This window comes from Neoarius graeffei, chromosome 11 (assembly GCF_027579695.1).
Source record: "Neoarius graeffei isolate fNeoGra1 chromosome 11, fNeoGra1.pri, whole genome shotgun sequence".
NCBI classification, from domain to species: Eukaryota; Metazoa; Chordata; class Actinopteri; order Siluriformes; family Ariidae; genus Neoarius; species Neoarius graeffei.
The window spans coordinates 34,983,070-35,005,488 of record NC_083579.1 but is presented as its reverse complement, the minus strand read 5'-3'; the positions used below and the strand labels follow the sequence as shown (position 1 = coordinate 35,005,488).

At 38.2% G+C, this 22,419-nt stretch overlaps 1 protein-coding gene across 1 annotated transcript; it reads right to left on the bottom strand.

Moving 5' to 3' along the window:
- Positions 1-10,551: 10,551 nt before the first annotated feature.
- ptp4a2a (protein tyrosine phosphatase 4A2a) lies at positions 10,552-21,190 on the bottom strand. The gene is made up of 7 exons (XM_060933770.1): positions 21,080-21,190; positions 15,066-15,139; positions 13,887-14,438; positions 13,547-13,639; positions 12,649-12,779; positions 11,375-11,449; positions 10,552-11,265 (listed from the first exon to the last, which is right to left on the bottom strand). The coding sequence occupies exons 3-7, from the start codon at positions 13,980-13,982 to the stop codon at positions 11,154-11,156; spliced, it is 507 nt and encodes a 168-aa protein (XP_060789753.1). The 5' UTR covers positions 13,983-14,438; positions 15,066-15,139; positions 21,080-21,190; the 3' UTR covers positions 10,552-11,153.
- Between the last annotated feature and the right edge of the window lie 1,229 nt (positions 21,191-22,419).

The window sequence follows — 22,419 nt, the reverse complement described above, 5'->3', positions numbered from 1 at the left end:
ACACAAATACCTCACCATGTTTAGTGATTTCACACACAAACACCAAGCCACACTACAAAGCATACAGCCTTTCTCAGGCATCTCTGTCATCCATGCCTCTCCATGCCCTGGATTTACCCTTGTTTATTGTTCAGTGGGTCTTGATCATAAACAACATGATAGATTGCAGATGATCAATCATTGTATTTAATGTGCTTCAGGAGGAGTAACACTGTATACCGATGAGCTAAAACTCACTACCCACTGGAAAGACAGATATAACTTAAATCCACCAGTTAGAAGATCATAACTTAAATCTATCAGGTAGACGATCATAACTTAAATCTATTAGGTAGATGATAATAACTTAAACCCACAAGATAGAAGGTCATAATATAAACCCATCAGGTAGAAGATCATAACTTAAACCCACCAAGTAGAAGATCATAATATAAACCCACCAGGTAGAAGGTCATAACTTAAACCTACCAAGCAGAAGGTCATTACATAAACCCACCAGGTAGAAGGTCATAACTTAAACCCACCAGGTAGAAAGTCATAACGTAAACGCACCAGGTAGATCATAACTTAAACCCACCAAGTAGAAGATCATAATATAAACGCACCAGGTAGAAGGTTATAACTTAAACCCAACAGGTAGTAGGTCATAACTTAAACCCACCAGGTACAAGGGCATAACTTAAACCCACCAAGTAGAAGATCATAATATAAACCCACCAGGTAAAAGGTCATAATTCAAACCCACCAAGTAGAAGATCATAACATAAACCGACCAGGTACAAGGTCATAACTTAAACCCACCAAGTAGAAGATCATAATATAAACCCACCAGGTAGAAGATCATAACATCAACCCACCAGGTAGGAGGTCATAACTTAAACCCACCAGGTACAAAGGCATAACTTAAACCCACCAAGTAGAAGATCATAATATAAACCCACCAAGTAAAAGGTCATAACTCAAACCCACCAAGTAGAAGATCATAATATAAACCCACCAGGTAGAAGATCATAACTCAAACCCACCAAGTAGAAAATCATAACATAAAACCACCAGGTAGGAGGTCATAACTTAAACCCACCAGGTAGAAAATCATAACAAAAACCCACCAGGTACAAGATCATAACTTAAACCCACCAGGTAAAAGGGCATAACTTAAACCCACCAAACAGAAGGTCATTACATAAACCCACCAAGTAGAAAATCATAATATAAACCCACCAGGTAAAAGGCCATAACTCAAACCCACCAAGTAGAAGATCATAATATAAACCCACCAGGTACAAAGGCATAACTTAAACCCACCAAGTAGAAGATCATAATACAGATCATATCACTTAATTGCATATCGGTTAATCGCATAAATCGCTTATTTGCATAAGAAGTAGAAAACCACAAACCATTCCCCATTATTCATATACAAATTTGATCGGTTAATTGCATATCGGTTAATCGCATATATCGCTTATATGCATAAAAATTCATGGCAAAAACCTTCCAACTGATCGGTTTATCGCATAACAATACAGGGTATTTTCCCATCAATCATCTTCTGCACATGCGCAGAGCACACGAGATTCCATGGAATCTCCGGTTATGACGTCAGTGTAGCGTCATCACCTACTTTCGTGAATACTGAGTGGACGACCTAATTTCCGACGAATCAGCGCATTGTTTACCCGGAAGCAGGTGCGCGAAGCAAGATGGGAAAATCACTTTAGTTTTAAGTAGTAACGATGTCGAAACAACGTAGTAGGACTGACTTGGATATTTCCAAACAATATGAAGTTATCAGTGAGTTGGACAAGGGTATTTCACAAAGCAAAGTGGCTGAAAAATTCGGGATCTCAGTCACAAGTCTCACGGATAAAAGCAAAACGAAATGATGTTATTGCGAAATTCAAATCGAACGACAATACATCACGAAAACGGAATAGAGTTTCGACACGTGATAATTTGGATGCGGCTCTTATGCGATGGTACACTCAAGCCAGAGCCATGAATGTGCCTGTGCCTGGACCTCTTCTGCTCAGTAAAGCGCAGAGTCTTGCAAAAGAACTCCAGCTGGAAGGAGAAATTGTTAGGTCATGGGTCCAGAGATGGTGTAGACGGCATAAAATTCAGTTCAAAAAGGCACATGGTGGGCGGCACGGTGGTGTCGTGGTTATCGCTGTCGCCTCACAGCAAGAAGGTCCGGGTTTGAGCCCCGTGGCCGGCGAAGGCCTTTCTGTGTGGAGTTTGCATGTTCTCCCCGTGTCCGCGTGGGTTTCCTCCGGGTGCTCCGGTTTCCCCCACAGTCCAAAGACATGCAGGTTAGGTTAACTGGTGACTCTAAATTGACCGTAGGTGTGAATGTGAGTGTGAATGTGAGTGTGAATGGTTGTCTGTGTCTATGTGTCAGCCCTGTGATGACCTGGCGACTTGTCCAGGGTGTACCCCGCCTTTCGCCCGTAGTCAGCTGGGATAGGCTCCAGCTTGCCTGCGACCCTGTAGAACAGGATAAAGCAGCTAGAGATAATGAGATGAGATGAGATGAGATGAGAAGGCACATGCTGAGAAACAAAGCCATGACCAAGAGGCAGCTGACCACTGAGTGAAGAACGTGTGGCCTGAAATCTTTCAACGTTATAGTGCTGAGGACATTTATAACTGTGACGAAACTGGGGTCTTTTTTCGAGCACTCCCCAGTAGTGGAATGGTTTATGAACATGAAAAACCTGCTGGAAATAAAATCAGTAAAGAGCGAATTACTGCATTGGCTTGCTGCAATTACACTGGGTCAGATAAAAGGAAACTGTTTGTTATTGGAAAGTTGTTCAAGCCCTGGATATCATTAGAAGGAGGTTATATCACCATGGACTCTCAACTGAGGCTTTTCAAGAAACTGAAAAGATAATCAATAAGGACATGATAAACAATGTTAAACAGAAGACAATTAATGATTATTTTAAGTAAATTTATAATGTTAAATAAACATTGTAACAATAATCATGTTTGTTAATAGTTGATTACTTTAAGTAAATTTCTAATGTTACACAAACATTTATTGTGTACCATGCAGAAATGTATCAGGCAAAACACATTACACGACAATGCAAATCACACAACTAGGCTTAAACTATCCTCGAAGTAGCCTGATCTCTTAATTGCATAGATCACTTAATTGCATAAAATGATCTTGCACCAAGCTTATGCAATTAAGCAATCACGTCCGTATAAACCCACCAGGTAAAAGGTCATAACTCAAACCCACCAAGTAGAAAATCATAACATCAACCCACCAAATAGAAGATCATAATATAAACCCACCAGGTAAAAGGTCATAACTCAAACCCACCAAGTAGAAGATCATAATATAAACCCACCAGGTACAAGGGCATAACTTAAACCCACCAAGTAGAAGATCATAATATAAACCCACCAGGTAGATGATCATAATATAAACCCACCAGGTAGAAGATCATAACTCAAACCCACCAAGTAGAAAATCATAACATAAAACCACCAGGTAGGAGGTCATAACTTAAACCCACCAGGTAGAAAATCATAACAAAAACCCACCAGGTACAAGATCATAACTTAAACCCACCAGGTAAAAGGGCATAACTTAAACCCACCAAACAGAAGGTCATTACATAAACCCACCAAGTAGAAGATCATAATATAAACCCACCAGGTAAAAGGTCATAACTCAAACCCACCAAGTAGAAGATCATAATATGGACCCTTTTCACGTGATGTCACGACAAACGCGGCCGCCATTTTGGACGTGTACTACCAGTAGTTTACCACAACCAGCATTGAGGAACGGCAGCAAAGAAAGTGTTTATTTTCAGCAAGACTTCCATCATGCCACTATATTGTTGTGCACCTGGATGTAGTAACCATCAACAAACAAGGCAAGGGTTATCATTTTATCGGATCCCGGTAGATGCTGACCGACGGAGAAGATGGATAGCGGGACACCAGCGCTTGTGTAGTGACCACTTTGTTGGAGGTAAGACGAATAAAATTAGCCAGAAAAGGCATTACATTGCTGTTAACATTCTGTGGCGGCGAGTGTGTAACCAAATAGGCTAAAATAACTCACTGTAACCTCTTTGTTCTTCTGTAGTAGCTATTAGCTAACGACATTAGCTAGCGTTGTGTTCCTTTGCTGTTGGTAGACTGTAGGACAGATCAGAGGCAGTGTCCTACAAACAGCGCTTAATTTGAGGGGGAGCAAGCCGGAGCGCGCTCCGGAACCTTGGGCGTTGGCTCCGGCAGCTATTTACACTGGATCCGGTGATCCGACACCTCTTTTGACTATGTAACAAAAAAAAAAAAAATAATAATAATAATTAAATAAAAAATGCAAGTTTATTTAGTGTTAATGTCTGATTTTGATATCTGTCTTGTTGGTGATTTCTCTCATGAAACGACATCCACAAAATATCTGCAGATGAACTTAATTTGCAGTGTTATTACAAAACATGCCCAGAAGCGCAGCGCAGCGCCGCGCCCCCCTCCCCCCCTCTTTTTTTCCGCACCGGAGCCGCTCATCCTCTGCGCTCCGGGACCTCCCACTTTACAAATTAAGCACTGCCTACAAATAAGTGTTCAAAACAAAAGGAACATGTATTTGTCTCTTAAATCCAGGCCGTTCCCTGTAATCTGTAACAACGGTTGGAGAAAGTAATGGCAAATAGTGAGTGAACAAACTGTAGAAGGTAAACTGTACACAGCACCAGGGCAGTGTGATGGTATGTCTACTTTTAGATTGTGTTAGCTTATCAATGAACACACTCGTCACTCGACGAGTTTCACGTCTTTACGACAGATACTTAAATGTGTGTTAGATATTATTGTTGCAGTCTAAGCAGTCATTGTAGCAGCTAGATGAGCGAGAACCGAAAGGGTCTGTGCCATAAACCATTATTTCTGTACAGTGTTGCTAATGTGTCGTTACTGTTGTTATTTCTCCCTCTGCTCGCCCTGTAAATGTCCTACATTGCTGGATAGCGAAGGTGTTTTCTGCATCTCGCTCCTTTTTCTTGTATGTTCTCCGTTTGTCGCCTTCCTCGCATTCAAACCAATTCGAGCCGAAGTCCGCTACATGTCCAAAATGGTGGTCGCGTTTACGAAGGTCACGTGACTGAAAAGGGTCTATAAACCCACCAGGTACAAAGGCATAACTTAAACCCACCAAGTAGATGATCATAATATAAACCCACCAGGTAAAAGGTCATAACTCAAACCCACCAAGTAGAAAATCATAACATCAACCCACCAGGTAGAAGATCATAGCTTAAACCTACAAGGTAGAAGGTTTAGCCTGTGGATTTGAAAAGCTTTTTGAGCATTCTGTGTGTTCACCATCACACTGAAGCAAAGCTAGTTAAGAAGCAGTGCCCTGGCTCCATGTTCATCTCATTTCATTTGTGATGAATTAATGAGATCAGTAGAGACTCAGCCAACTGACCAGGTGCAGAAGCTTCCTAATTAATAAAATGGTTAATAATCTCCCTCTGGTTGCTCTCAGTCTCTCTCACAGAAAAATAACCATCAAGTTGGCTAAGAGGAGAAGGTTGATCCAACACTATGCACTGGGAATAATGATTATTGCATACGATTGTGGCATAATTTTTTTTTTGCTATTACAACTATTATATGTGCCACTTGTCAAGTCTTTTCTGCTGCCAGATTTATAATTTATAATTCAAGTCATCGACTGTTGAAGCCTCGTTTACATGTCTATACATACATATACAGATATTTCTGAAAATGCTGTGTTTTCACCTCCTGTCTTCATGAAAATGGTATTTTGGAGTTACTGAAAACTTTTCAAAACACCCTCAAATATGGAGGAATTAAAAGCTTTTCACCGTTTGCATGTGGACAGGAAGAACGTCACAATGTGTGTTTTGCATGCGTTATAAATTTGCTCGGACTCAAGTTGTTACTTTCTGCTCTGTAATTTCTTGTTTTGATAACATGTTCGCAGTTTAATTTCAATTTGTTTTATATTTACACCCTCATGTGGAGACAGGATATGATCAGTGCTGTCCTGCTCCGGAGTGCACTACTCCACAGATTTGGGATGAGATCTGGATGAACACTTTGTGTTCAAGTGGAACATTAAGCAGTAGTTCCTCATCCTCGTGTGTTTGTCATTTTTCATTTTAGATCTTTTGACCATGTTTATGCATTTTACCTTCTCTACCTCTAAATATACAGCTTTTAATATTCTATTCTCGTTTGACTCACATGCATTTTCAAAGCATTTTTGCATTTTCTGAGATATTTTAGAAACTTTAATCATGTGGACAGGGATCTTTTTAAACAGAGTCTTTTGGCTATCCTGGTCCTTATAAGCACTCGAGGTTAGGTGGGGACTTGCTGACACACACTTCGTATAAAGCACACACAGAGATCCATCCATCCATTATCTCTAGCCGCTTTATCCTGTTCTACAGGGTCGCAGGCAAGCTGGAGCCTATCCCAGCTGACTATGGGTGAGAGGTGGGCTACACCCTGTACAAGTTGCCAGATCATCGCAGGGCTCGCACGACCATTCATGCTCACATTCACACCTACTGTCACTTTAGAGCCACCAATTAGCCTAACCTGCATGTCTTTGGACTGTGGGGGAAACCGGAGCACCCGGAGGAAACCCACGCGGACACGGGGAGAACATGCAAACTCCGCACAGAAAGGCCCTCGCCGGCCACGGGGCTCGAACCCGGATCTTCTTGCTGTGAGGTGACAGCGCTAACCACTACACCACCGTGCCGCCCCACACACAGAGATGTAGACTTCAAAATAACTGAAACATATTTATTGTAGGCTATAAATTCCAGTTCACTTTTCTGACAGAAAATAAAACAAAATCTAACATGAGAGTCAAGAAACTTGAATGTATGGTCAGAAAACTGTTGCTCTCTGCCCATCAGCCTCCCAACAAACATTCCAGTTACCTAATTAAAGGTTACCTACTGGTGCCCTCATAACGCAAACTCAAGAATGTACCTTATCTACCTCACACAGTCATTAGGCAAACAGTTCCATCACATTTCATCAGTCTAACTCAACTTATTATTATTATTATTATTATTATTATTATAAATTTAAAGGTTTTTAATATGGCTCCACCACAGAGAGTTAGGAACTACGTTTCAAAAATATGGGTGTGGACAGAGTGTCAGAGAAAATATTTTTGCACCTTTCAGGAGAACAGACCGAGTCTGCTGGAATATCCAGAGAAAGATGGGAACATGATGGACGTGCTCCACCCTCCAGTGTTCTACATCGATATGTTCTGGCCTTTTGCCCCAGGCTGTGCATTCAGTTCTTTAGTAACTGAAATGCAAGAAGCAATAGCCAGTTTGCCTGGTCATCATGCAGCAGTGTGTAAGTAGTCAGGAATTCAGAAACTGATCCCACCTCAGAGAGCCAATACCGTCCACACCTCTGACGACAAAATAATCCATTCTGTCCATTACAACATCAGGAAATCACGTCAACATGACAAACGGCAAAAAATATCCACAACAGGTTTGTAAGAATAGAATGCAGATACATCAGAATGAAAAATAACAGCACTGGACTTTGCTTTCAAGTCTGCATTTAAAAACAAACAAAAAAAAACATGGTGGAAGATTAAAAAAAATCACTCTCATTTTAATAAATTAAACTCTGCGCACACACAACACACACACACACTTTATATATATATATATATATATATATATATATATATATATATATATATATAATATGATATCTGCCTAGAAAAATGCTATGACATGGCCCAAAAATTCAGCAAATAAACTGATAATAAAACGTAAATAAAGTATAAACTGTATAATAATAATAATAATAATAATAATGAAGAATTAATATTGTTTAAATCAATAAAAAAGTATATTACATAGTAAACAAATGAAACAAACACAAGGTAGAGAGATAGACAGACAGATGGGTTCACATGGCAATATTTTGTGTTTCACAGATTTTTCATAATGAAAAGTAACAAAAATAGTCAATTACTGTGTTGCAAAGTTAATTTTTTTTTTACTTCAAAAAATTTTTAATAAATGAATCATGCATAAAATTCACCTGTGAAATGAAAAAAAATTAAAATAAATAAATAAATGCACATATGCACCACACACACATGAAGTGTCTGAAAACCACATGCAGTTATTCACTTTTTTATGTCTTCTTTTTTGTTTCAATTTAATTTTTTTTTACTTGGATTGTTGTTCTGTTTCAGGATACACTCACGTTTCATATTAATTTCTTTTTTATTGAAAATAAGTAATTTTTTTTTGTACACTGAGAAGCTTTCGAGCTTCCAAACATTGGCACTGAACTGCAGAAAAATATATTTATGGTTCAAATAAGAAACCAGGGGATGTTCTTGAGAACTCAGCAATGACATTGCTGTAGGAAGTGAATAAATGTATAAATGTATTAAGGAAGCTACAGATCTGAAAGTGAAGGTGACCTACAGAGAGGCTCTTTAGCAATATTATATTTAAAATAAATACACTGTTCTTCCAGTGATGGAAAGGAAGCACCTCAAACTAAAACAAGAGACAACTGTGTGTGTGTGTGTGTGTGTGAGAACTCACCGGCATCACACTGGCAGGATGATCATCTGAGCTGCTCTTGACACACAGATATCTATCTCCATGTGCGTGTTAGTGGTGTGTATAGAGATCCTCTGGTTCAGAGTGATTCTTTAAAGGCTCAGAGGTGAAATGCTCAGCTGATCAGTGCGACATGCAGTGGGTTTACACACTCCAACATCTCCCATTGAAATTGCTCCGCCAGGTGGTCAGTATGGAGAACTACAACGAACAAGCAAGTGCGCAGTAATCCAAGCGTGGAAGTGGGACCAGTTTGGGGTTACTGATTGATTTAAATGGTTTTATTTATCAACTACCAGCAATGTTCTTAAAGTACATGTTGTGATAGCAATAATAAAACAACTTAAATATTTCTTAATATTTTGCTCTCTAAATAAAGGTAGGACATGTTTTGGACCTTTAAAAATGATTTATGGGACATCACTTTGAGGTCCATTAAACATATAACAGTGTTGGATGTTAATCTGACTGTCCAGATTTATAAATATTAATCAAACACGTGTAGTCCTGAATTCTAATTCCTCTAGTACAGCAGGTGTTCCCAAGCCTTTTTGTCAACCGAGCCCATTTTTATTATTACACAGTACCAGTCAAAAGTTTGTACACCCCTACTCATTCATAGGTTATTCTGTATTTTGACTATTTTCTACATTGTAGAACAATACTAAAGTCATCAAAACTATGAAATAACATCCATCCATTATCCATAGCCGCTTATCCTGTACAGGGTCGTGGGCAAGCTGGAGCCTATCCCAGCTGACTATGGACGAGATGCAGGGTACACCTTGGACAAGTCGCCAGGTCATCACAGGGCTGACACATAGTGACAACCAACCATTCACACCTACGGTCAATTTATGTGGGGAAACTGGAGCACCCGAAGGAAACCCACGCAGACACAGGGAGAACATGCAAACTCCACACAGAAAGGTCCCTGTCAGCCCCTTGGTTCAAACCCAGAACCTTCTTGCTATGAGGCAATAGTGCTAACCACTACGCCACCGTGCCACCCATGAAATAACATATGGGTCATATTAGGAATTGTGTGTTAAAAAGAAAAAAAAAAATGTTAAACAAAAATGCATTTCATATTTGAGATTCTTCAAAGTAGCCAGCGTTTACCTTGACACTTTGCACACTATTGGCATTATCTTAACCAGCTTCATGAAGTAGTCACCTGGAACGCTTTTCAATAAACAGGTGCCTCATCAAAAGTTAATCAGTGCAGTTTCTTGCCTTCTTAATGTGTTTGAGATTAAACAGTAAATAGCAAATAATAAAAATACAGTAAATAGCCCTATTCCACAACTGTAGATACCCATATTATGAAGAACCCCTTGACTAAGTAAAGAGAAACGACATCCATCATTACTTTGACATGAAGTGTCTTTTAATTAATAAAAATAATGAAAAACATTGAATGTAAAGGTGTGTCCAATCTTTTGGCTGGTACTGTAATTTGTATTAGAAAATGTTTTCAACATTTATTGTGACACTGGCATGTGTGTCAATGTTCTGAAGCCACTGCAAAGTCATTACAAACCATTGCAAAAAAACCCCAATTCAAATTCAAAAATGTTTCCTAAATCTCTCCCCCAAGTTGTTTAATGTGCATAAATGAAAAGGCTTGCTGATGGTTTCATCAAACACCTTCAAAGCATCAGAATGAAGGATTTCTTCTTCCAAGTGGTGAGACACTTGTGTCACTAGATGATGTCATGAGAGCAATGAAGTGAAGAACATTTTTGATTTCTCATCCTAAAGCCTCAAAAACACTTTGTTTACACTTGACTGAAACGTTCTGGTTTTTTTCCTATGCTTCATTTCCACTACACCTGCTGTAATTTGTCATTTATTCAGAACATAAAGGTCTGAGAGAGAAATAGGTTGGATACAAAGCGCAGGAAGAAGAAACAAATCATTTGCACCTTTATTTTATTTTGATATCTCTATCAATCAGCAGCAAGAGATAATCCAGGAAATGATTCATTCCTTTCACACATTACTGTCCTGGAGGTGTAACCTGGAACCTTTCTGTATTTATCACAGTTGTGGATGTCGCACTACAGATATTTTTGTGCTCACGTAACCTTACTGAAATTACAGCTTTTACATCACAAGCATCAATTGAAATCATTGAAATGATCTGGGACATTTTTAAAAACATGACTTAAAATTAATTTACTTAATCAAATAAACAAACAAAAAAACCCTGTTAAAAGGACACAGTCAGGCTTTTCTGTTGGAAGCCTAACTCAATATGAACTGTACTCAGCTGTAACTGCTCACTCAGTCACTGTGCACACATTGTGCTGTACTTTGTGTGCTCTTAAACACTTAGCCACTTTTTTTTTTCTTTAAAAATCATATGCTAGTTACAGGGACACTGAATCTTCTGTGTGCTTGGCACAATAATGTTGCAAGAAAAAAAAAAAAAGAACAAACGAACAAACAACTATCCCAAGTACATTTCCTTTACTATAATCATCATCACAATAATAATCCTTCTTCCTCGGGTTTCTACTGAACGCAGCAGTTTTGACCATTGGCATCTTTGAAGCGAAGACGCATCTTGGGTTTGTATTTTTCGAGGTACAAGAGCTGTCTGGAGTTGAAGGCTCCACGCCGCTTCCTAAAATAAAGCGGGAAGACACACTTTAAAGCACATTGTACCGGTGAAAACAAGATAAGCTGCAACGTCATTATCACAGGAAGTCGTCACTGTGTAACGTGTGACTTACTGTCGAATGAACTGAACTGCATCCTCGTACATCATCCCACATTCGATTAATGCGATGGCCACCAACACAGGAGCTCTGCACAGACAAATAGGACATCCGAGGGAGATCAAAACCATTGTGCTCTACTGCCAGAGAACAGCAATTTTCTCGAATTTCATCTCTTTTCTACAAGTCGGATCATTTGGCTCAGAGTCAACTCCTGGCACTCAAATGACTCGTTGGAATTCCCCCCTATACACACACCGTATGGCTGAAATCGCTTCATTAAACCAGGTGCTTTCAATCATATCTGCAAAGGCCCAGTGTTGCTGCAGGCTTTCATTACAGCCAAACTGGAGGCACACTGATCGGAGCTTGCTGATTAATCAAGTGAAATCAGGCTCCTAACCCTAACCCTGGCTCCTGCTTGGTTGGAATGAAAGCCTACAGCCACACCAGCCTACTGAAGACCACTGCATTAAACATACTCTATGAGAAAATAACAAAAATGCAGTACAAATTAATAAGTCCCCTGACACAACAGACCTGCCAACCATGAAAAGTAGCAATGTGTAGTCCTACCCTACATCAGTGCCTACAACAGACAAGCTGTAGCTTTCCCCTAGTGTCCAGCAGTTACCGTACAACCATGTACATACGGACACTCCGGTTTTTCTAGCAATTGATTTGACCACGCTGCTGGAACACATCTGTGCTGACCGGTGCACGCGAGTTTATTCACACAAATATTAATACCATTATATTTATCAAATAAGTAAATTTTTAGATTTGATTTAGCTTAATTTTAAGCCTGGTTAATCTTTATTCTTTTTTTCCTGATAGTCTCCCTAATAAATATATTTATCCGACATGAACTCCTATACACCTGTCTAAAGTTAGTTGAATTGATTGTACATTGATGGATAATATTCTTTCACATTAATGAACCCAGAACATTTTCATTTACCAGGTCCAAGTGTGTGGACCTTTCAAGCGAGTAAAGTAAGAGATGAGATTACTATTACGAGATGAGGGAAAGGGGCGGGATTATTGGAGAGATCAAAACAGATACTACAACAGTCAACCATTCTAGATTTAGATGTCAATTGGATCAGACTGCTCTTTCAGCACATTTTCATGAGACAATTTGTACTAGTGTACTACACAAAACATGTATAAAGGTTAGCAGGTCTGACCTAATTGCTAAATGAGCAAGGCACTACAGGATACAATAAATACAGTAAAGACATATTTAGCATCAACTGGTGAATACTAAGTAGTCTGACAGGACTCACCGGCCCAGTCCTGCGACACAGTGCACTGCAATACAGCAACCTGGTTCTTCTTTAAATTTACACTTACAAAGGTTTAACCAGTCGTCCACGATTTGATCAGAGGGGGAGCAGCCATCATCAAAAGGCCAGTCCTTTATTTAAAAAAATAAAATAAAATTTGTTCATGTCAGATGATTTTACCCAGAACAAGTTGAGTAAAAAGAACTCACTGCAATTATTATTATTATTATTATTATTATTATTATTAAGGTGAGGGAAGGATTGTTTAAGGCTGCTGTAATGACCGAAACTAAATTTGTATCAAGGACATTCCACAACATTAAATGCTATAAATGGATAAAAAGTGTCACTCTCTATGAAACAGGAGAAGAAAAAAAATATTGTATGCGTCTGTAATTTGCTGTGGTATCAGAGGAATGAAAATAATCAATTTCAGTTGTAATTCAGCCTCACATTGGGCTGCATCCCATCATCCCATCGATGATTATGTTCCTATACCAATACAACATGTTGCTGTTTTATATCCCTTACATAATATTCAATCATGTTATTTTTATGCAGAAATGTACAGACAGTAAGGTATAGCGCTGTTAAAGTACATTTGTTAAATACAATGCAGTGTTAAAAAAAATTAAATCTCAACACTATGTATATGTGTGTGCATAATGAACAATAATAAAGGATGTGTGCGCATACATAAACAATACATTACTCCAAAACAATACTCCATTTTTAAGGGAGTGCAGAAGAATATTTGCTAGTAAATAAACATTTAGGTTTGAATCCCATCAGTTCTGTTTTGTGCTCAGATGTGGGCAGGTTTGGTCCCACGACATCACTTTGGATAAAAAGCATGTGTACAAAGACTCCATGTTAGCAGTGTGTGGGAAATTCTTACCAAAACTTGAATGCCTTCGTTTTCCACCGGTGCTTTGTCGTAGGTGGCTTCACACACCCGAACCAGTGTCTGCACCCCAAAAGACTTCAGCTCCTAAAAGAATCCAGATAAACATCAGCCAACTAATTATGCTGCTTTCACACTTTGGGTTTTTATTCAACACACATTTCATGTACATCTCCTTTAAAGCGAGCTGCCTTCTGTGAGGGATTCATTTATTAAATCCTGATCAGGTTGCAAGATAGAGGAAAGTGATACAAACAAAAACGGAGGCCCAAATAGTGGTGGAAAACCTTTTTTTTTTTTTAATTCTCTGTAGTTCATATCTGAGTGATCTTACCTCAGTAAACCTGGGCAGTTGTGAATTGGTGGGATTGTGGGTAATCAGAAACCTCATACCCTCATACGTGATTTCAACAGGAGCAGGACGATTCATCTTGACACGTGGATGAAGGTTGGTTTATGAAATAAAAATAAAATGTTTCACAGTGCGGTTACAATGACTTTGGGTCAAATCTCAAATTTAAACTGATATTCAAAAAATAAGCTAAAAAAAGGCTTAAAAAATTTCCACGATTAAAAAAAAAAAAAGGAAAAAAGGCAGGGCTAATTTTCAGCTGTTGTTAAATTCTATTTAACCCATTCAGGAGAAAAAGGGATGATCATTTGGCGCTTGAGGAAAGGGTGTAAAAAAAATTGGCTTGTCAGTGCCTCAGACCGACTCATATGCGTGAACTTTGGGCAAAAACAGCCTCGACCCCTTAGCTCACAAGGTAGGACAGTAGAAGTGTGGCGTTATCTTCATGTAGCACGCCAACTTTTCACTTATCCACGATGACCAGGTGCTGTGCCTGGCAGAAATCTCCACTCACAAACGCCATAAATGTGCAGCCTACATGTGAGCAGGGGAGGGGGAAAAAAAAAAAAAAAGTCAGCAAGAGGGGTTGACAACATGACAAAAGTGTAATACGATTATTCCCAAAGGCATTTCTATATTATGTATCATGATATACAAATATGGTTGGGAAAAAAAAAAACCTTTCCTGCAAAACTAATGTTGCATTTAAAACATAATACTTTAATGTCTAAAAATTTTATTTAAATTACTCACATTTTATATATAAAAAGATTTACATTAAAAATATTTAACACTGAAAAGAATAAAAAAAATGTACAATCATAAATATGTAGAAATTTACAATGTTGCAAAGATTAAGTAAAATTTTAACATCAGATCAATTGATTCCAGTCAGTTTGTAATTATCAAAAAAAAAAGGGGGGGGGGAATACAACATACACAACATCTCAGAAAAGTCTACTGTAACAATCACAATACTGATATTTAAATCATATCCTGTCACTTATGTTATAGCAGCTCTAAACACATTCTGACCAATCAGAACTGAGAATTTAACAGTGTTATGAAATAAATGAACAACTCATCATCAAACTGGCTCAAACTAGTGAATGAACAATATGCAGCTGGTTATAACTTTACACAGAGAGATCGCTCACTCACTTTCAGTGCATGGAAAGAAATGTTGAGAACTCTGCATTATATCCTCACCATTCGCCACAGTCTCTACTCGACATCTGTTAAAATAAAAGCATTAACACGGTGAGCTCAAATCAGCAAGGTACTGCACACGCTAGTCAAACTGTCCTGGTATTATTTATCTGAGTGGGAACTCATTCTGTTGTCTGTGCAAACTTATTTATCTCTAGCCGCTTTATCCTGTTCTACAGGGTCGCAGGCAAGCTGGAGCCTATCCCAGCTGACTACAGGCAAAAGAACGAGAAAGGAAAAGAAAGGAGAAAAGGAAGCAAAATGAAGCAGCAATAAAGGAAAAGAATGGAAGGAAAAGAGGAAAGAAGAGTAAGGAAGGATGGAAGGAAGGGAACTGTGGACTAAAGTACTAAAGGGAAGGGCAGGGAAAAGGAAGGAAGGAAAAGGAAGAGAAAGGGAGAGAAAAAATAAAGGAAAAGAATGGAAGGAAAAGAAGAGAAAGGAATGAAGGGGTGGAAGAATGGAAGAAAGGAATGAAGCAAACAGAAAAATAAACATTAGGTAAGAAGTAACAGGGATTATGTTAACGCAGAAATTGTGCATTTTTATGGACAAATTAAAAAAAAAAAAAAAAACTTTTCAGAATTTTATACATCCCAGGACGCAGGGTTCCTACTTGAAGGATTTTTACTGATTGCCTTGGCAAATCTGTTAGATTATGTTGTTTAATAAACAAAGCAAAAGTGAACAGAGCGAAAAGGTCACAGCATCATGGTCACTTTCACGTGACATCATCGCAACTGTGGCTTTGTTTACGTGGCCATGTTGCCTGGTGAGCTTTGTGTTTACCAACGACCAACACAAGTGTACACGAGTGATTGTAAGCCCAATAAACTTGTAGAACGTCCATCTAAAAGAACAATGCCAGAGAGCTGTAGTGCTTTTGGATGTAATAACAGACGTGGAGATAAGCCTGGTTTACCTTTTCACTGCTTTCCGGCGAACTCAAAGACAAGAAAAATGGCGAGCTGCAGTTAAACAGGAAGACTCAAGCCTCAACACAAGGCATTGCCCGAATGCCCGATTTGCCCAACCAAGACGTTCGGGCGGAAATATTTTATCGAGTTAGGCCTGTTTAGGCACACCTATGGTTGGCTTCTTTAAGCACAAAAAATGATTTGAGAGAGTATATTACAAAAACCAAGATGTAATTACCCAGCATCCTCACCTCCCCTGTGATTGCCAACAGTGATTCAGATTGGCTCACTTCAGGTGCATTTGTGCTTTTCATCACAGAACAACAAGACAAGCAAAGATGTCCGGCATCTATTGTCCGAAGAAAACTACAGCTAAAAAAGATGTACTACCGGATTTCTTGGATAATCTTAGTCAGAAAGAAGCGAAGGATAGATATACGCAGAAGTTTATTAGCGGTTCTGATCCATACAAAATTCCTAAAAACGACTGGCGTGACGGTGCAGATTTGTGGCCTAGCGTTAGCATTCGCTACATTGGAATATACCTTCCTTTTCCTGAAAAGTCCTGACACGGAAGAAGTTATTAAATAAATAAATAAATAAACCAACCCTACAAAAGCAAGAAAACCTTTATGTAAAGACTTTTTCCTCAGATATCATCTTTTGGGAACAGAACGTTGCAAAAGCCAAACCATTTACTCTCAAAGGGCTCCGACCTGAACTGTGGGCTAGATGGTATTCCTGCCCCTCCACATCTCAACAACTCCACAAACATCTAGTTACAGAGCTATCTGCACTCTATCATTTATAGATTGATGCTTATTATTGTTAAAACAATATCTGAAGTGTTATTTGTAAAATTAAAAATATATATAAAATTTTATATATATATCTTGCACTAGACTTTCAATGTTGTAAGATTTTATTTTAATTTTATCTAATAGTGGATGGAACAATAATTACAAATGCTTACAGAATCAGCACTTTCCAGTTGTAGCTGTAGTTATATAGTAACTATAATCACCCCATAATAATAAAACCTAGTGGTAAGTACATTCAGTGAATGGAAAGGCATGCTTGTGTGTCTCAAATAGTAAACCACACCCTGTACAGTAAATCTAGATCATTTACAGAGCGAATTATTCCATAGATAAATATCTTACCCTATTCATCATTGGTCCATCATGCATGTGAAGATGAGGACAGGTTGTTTAATTTCCTTTTAAATGTAATAGCAAACTGAATGATAAGACAGTACTGCAGTACGGATTCCTGTTTTATAATTCATCTTTGCAATATTGCTAGTCATTGTTAGGCAAAACAAAGTGCATTTTGTGTCCTAAACTCTATACAAAAAGACATATTACATACTAGTACCATACGCAAGTCTTACATATATTGATTTATGTTTCATCTTTTCAGGGCTTGTCTTGTTCTTCTGTTGTAGAAATAAAGTTTTTTAAAAATATATATTTTTTAAAAACATGTACTTTTGTCTAAATAACTCAATTATACTGCTAGAAAACATTAGTATTGCCTTGAACCGTGTATTTGAAAACTTGCCAAAATACTGCAAAATTTTAGGGCAAAAGGAAATTCAAGGGGGACAAAAATTTGAGGCCATTTGCCCTGCAGGGCAAAGAGAGTCAAAAGTTAACACTGAGGCTTGAGACTGGATGATAACATTCCTGTGCGTGTGGAGAACATTTTATATCAGGTTAGTGTGAAAGCTCTGTGTAACATTAAAATGTAGATCTGGATGTGGGCTTTAGACTCGATATATTTTATTAGACCTAATGCTTGGCTCGACTAGCAGCATGTTTGTTATGTACTGATAATGTACCGGTAAACAAGACTAAACACCATAAAATATGCGAGCTCTAAGCCCTGGCTTGTTTATTACTGTTCGAAGTCCATGTCTGACTTTAACCTGTCATAATAAGGTATTTTTCCTTTATCGGGAATTTCCCATAACATTCCAGCACAAAACCTGCCTCGAGATATTGGTAGGCATCTGTACTTTCGTAAGCCTTTAGAATCTTCGGTGTATTTAGAAGTCCCAAATACAAAATAGGTCAAGATGTTGTAGTGTCCCAAATCCGGTAGCTAGTTTGCTAAATGCTTTTCAAGTGGAATAAATACATTTGTGAGTAAATTAAGAAGAAGCAGCCTTTCGATTACGTTCATTATGTCTTATATTGAATATTGTTAGTTTTTTTTCTTTTTTATCAGACATCTAATTTTTTAGGTTTATTTACCTGACATGTTTCGACGTACGACTGTCGTCTTCCTCAGAGTGTCACCGGATGTTATTGGTGACGCATCATTTATCAGCTGATGTTTCCGAAGGCGTGGCCTTCCTGTCTGGATTGACAGATCGGTCACGCCTTCTACTGTCAGACGAACTGACAGTAGAAGGCGTGACCGATCTGTCAATCCAGACAGGAAGGCCACGCCTTCGGAAACATCAGCTGATAAAAGATGCGTCACCAATAACATCCGGTGACACTCTGAGGAAGACAACAGTCGTACGTCGAAACATGTCAGGTAAACAAACCTAAAAAATTAGATGTCTGATAAAAAAGAAAAAAAAAAAACTAACAAGAAGCAGCCTTTATTTTTAATTTTTGTCACATCTAAACTCAAGTACAGCAAAATTCATCCTCTGCATTTAATCCATCTGGAGATGTGAACAAGCGTGCATGCATACACACAGAGCGAGCAAGCGAGAGGAGACAGTGTGCAGAATAAATAAATACATTTGTGGGTAAATTATACAGCATCACAGAGCCAGGGTTTGATCTGTTTGACCGTGGAGAATGATACCTGCAGCACCAGGTAGTTTGAGATGTCGGGGAACTCAACAGATGGATAAATTTTTCCAATTCACAGAAAAAAATCCTTCTTTACTAGCATGTAAGGATCTATTCCCATCGCAAAGAGCAACTTTCTGAAGGTGTCTTGACCGTGCATTGGCCTCTAAACTGCAAAAATAGTCAGAGACTTTCACTAGCTCTTTGCAAAATGGCAGCCAAACTGGTTTGCCTGACCACTTCATTCACTGGAAGTAAACTCGCAAGAAAAAGTTACATGACTGAATACAACCACTACTCTATTCCAGGTTAATCAATCACTCACAAAGAATGACCAAGTAAACCTTTACTCTACTACTAGACTATCAGCTCATATACTGTGAGGAGAGAAAAACAAAATGGTAGTGTGTTGCTGAACCAACCAAGGACAAAATAAAAACAAAACCCCAAAAATGCAAAAAAAAAAGCAACAAAATATGGAATGAAAGCATCTTTTTTTTTCCTTCAAGAATTATTACTACAGCATTTTTCACAAATTGCTCCTGCCATTTTTCTGGTTTGTTTACATTCTTCATCTTTAAGCATTAAAATTTTTGAATTTAAGACTGGTTCAAAAGCTCAAAGTTGTTTGAAAACCACAGAACTGAAATGTCCAAGGAAGAAGTAAATAAATGCCTAAAGGTATTCCGTACCTCGGCACAACAGCAAGATGGCAATTTCTACAAAAACAAGACTAAAGTCAGTTCGTGCAGCCATCAATAGGTTTTTAAGAAGTCCGCCTCAGCGGAAATGATTTTGTCTAACGTTTTGTATAAAAAAAAAAAAAAGTTATCTACTGAATTTGCAAAATATAAAAATAAAAGTGCTCAGTTTCTTAAAATCCAGTGAATGTGGATAGAATAAAAAACAGTTTTTCCACTCAATCTCATCATACATGGCTTACAGTCGACTTGGTGCTCTGCAACATGGAATTTTGTGGAATAATTGTTAATTAGTATAGGTAATCGTACGGGGCCGAGTAAAATTAAGGATTAATTTCACGAGTGATTTCGAAGTTTTGAAAACTGCCCAAGCAGCGAAGCAACGAGGGCAATTTCAAAACTTTGAAATCACGAGTGAAAATCGATCCTTAATTTTACGAAGAACCATACGATTACTTGTTTATAATATATAGGGCCAAATTCATACTTCAGAAGCCATTCAAGTTCACAACATTTGTCATTCACGTTTTCTGAACCAATCAGGGCACGAGACTATCGCACGTTTGAATCAGTTTCTAAAGCATCTTTCATCATGACACGATGATTTTGAAAGTGGTTTACAAAATTTTATTGGAACTTCTTTACAAAAGCTGATTGCTAAATGCCATTTTGTTGACAAAATTTGCTAATTTTTGTAATCATAACCGAGCAACGAACTAGCCAATAGTATTTCAGAAATACAGCCCCGTGTTAAGGGAAAAAAAGCCCTCCTTGATTGACCAATCAGAATTGAGTAATTTAGCCCTATGTATTATAATTGATAGATATTTTATGCATAAACGCTAATATACAATATCTTTATTATAGATTGATATTTATATTATAATACACACATATGTATTGTAATATATATTTTACAATACATATATTATTTAGACATTATATTATGTATATTGTATGTAAGTTAATAGCTACTGGAGACTGCATATTAGTGTAATGCCTATATTGTACTATACATATTTCTTATATTACATATACATAACTTACATATAGTCACACTTTTTTTGTCTTCTTCTTCTGGATCAGTAAAAAGAGACACCAACTTCCGGAACTAAATTCCTTGTGTGTGTCAACAAACTTGGCCAATAAACCGTATTCGAATTCTGATTCTGATGTAGCGTCATAGCTAACATGCTAGCTACAATGACAACAAGGGAAAAGGTTGGTAAACCAAACTTAGCTTAGCCTAGACAGACAAACGACTCTTTAAAATGTTCAATTTCACTCAGAAAAATAACACACACAGCAATGCTAGAATGCTATAGGTAGCTAAATGCTAACTATTAATTTCCATCATTTTAACAAAAACGCACAAAACAAAAGGAGTTAGCGCGCACGCGCCGCTAGCTAAGTGACGTTAACGCTATTTTAATCGACTCATGAACTGATAGCTGACTGTAACTCATTATAACCCTCTAGAATTTTCCGTTTTCAGACATCTTGTCAAAAGAAAGTAATAAAAATGCGTTACTTACAAAGAACAGACGCCGCATCAGAAAAAAAAGAGACAATCCGGTGGATTAACCGACGTAGGCTACTACTGCTGCTGCTTCTTCCTCCTCCTCCTTGGGGTTTTACGGCAGCTGGCATCCTTAGTGTTGCATTACTGCCATCTACAGGATCTCCCAAAGCTGCTGCTGCTTCTTTAAGTTTTTTATGACAGTTGGCAAACCAACTTAAAGCCGCATTACCGCCACCTACTGGGATGGAGTATGGAACGCCCCCCCCCCCCCCATATTCTTGCCATTTTTTATTATTATTTTAAAGTCATCTTTCCAGTCCAGTTGTTCTTAAAAAATGTAAATAACCATTTCCTCCCCTTAGCAGTGTCCCCATACTTAGCAGTGTCCCCATACTGTTTTCTGTATTTCTGTCATTTCTTACCTCTCATACTGAAATTTCTTGCATGATGTAAGGATGCATGATGTTCAACTGTCTCAGCTTCATGGCATTGATCACAGAAACCCAGTGAATGTTTTCCCATGATGTTAAGTAAATTGTTAAGATTGCTGTGTCCAATCCTCAGTCTGCTTATTTCCAGTTTGACCCCCTGCTTCTCAACATGCCAACTTTGTTTTGGATTGAGTGCAATGTCTCCCTTTTCTTTCATTATCCCATAGTTGTTGCCACCATTGGTTTATCTATCTTTCTCCACACTATGCTTTTCCTCTCTGATTTTGATAATTTGATACGAACTTCAACAGTTTCATTTCTGACTGCTTCTTTTGCGAGTTTGTCCACTCTCTTGTTCCCCTGGATGCCTGAATGTACTGGGACCCAAATGACTGTGATATTTTCCCCTTGATGAACCATTCTTGAATTTGTAAACAAGATTTCATAAAGCAGATCTTGATGACTTCTGGTTGAACCTATCTTAATACCAGTGGCGGCTGCTGGTTTTTAAAACAGGGGAAGCCCATTTTACACATTCATTGTAAAACCTGTAGGCCGGATATCAAAGCATAGAAAAGTGTGCCCCATTAGCACAGTGAACTAGACAACCCTACCTAGTGGCAGAAGGTATTTTTGCTTGTACATTTCATGTTATAGTCTGGCTTGCCAGGCTAGTGCCTCATATCCTTAATCAAAAATATCAAACATCCAAAAATCACTGGCTATTCAATGAAGAGCCTTGAACATCATACCCTGATATGCAACACAGAGTCTTTAACACAACACCCAGCTGTGCAACACATCCTTGAACATCTTCTGCAACACAGTCTGGAAATTCATAACCAGGTAGGCTATGCAACACACAGAACCTTGAATATTATACCCAGGTATAACCTATAACACAGAGCCCACCATTCTCTTA

What these genes read in the sequence shown, in the direction of transcription:
- ptp4a2a (XM_060933770.1), bottom strand. Translation starts at nt 13,982, where the DNA reads ATGAATCGTCCTGCTCCTGTTGAAATCACGTATGAGGGTATGAGGTTT. An exon ending in ACGAAGGCATTCAAGTTTTG is followed by an intron (nt 12,780 to 13,546) that starts GTAAGAATTTCC and finishes TTTTAAATAAAG; the next exon opens with GACTGGCCTTTTGATGATGG. An exon ending in GCAGTTCAGTTCATTCGACA is followed by an intron (nt 11,266 to 11,374) that starts GTAAGTCACACG and finishes GCTTTATTTTAG; the next exon opens with GAAGCGGCGTGGAGCCTTCA.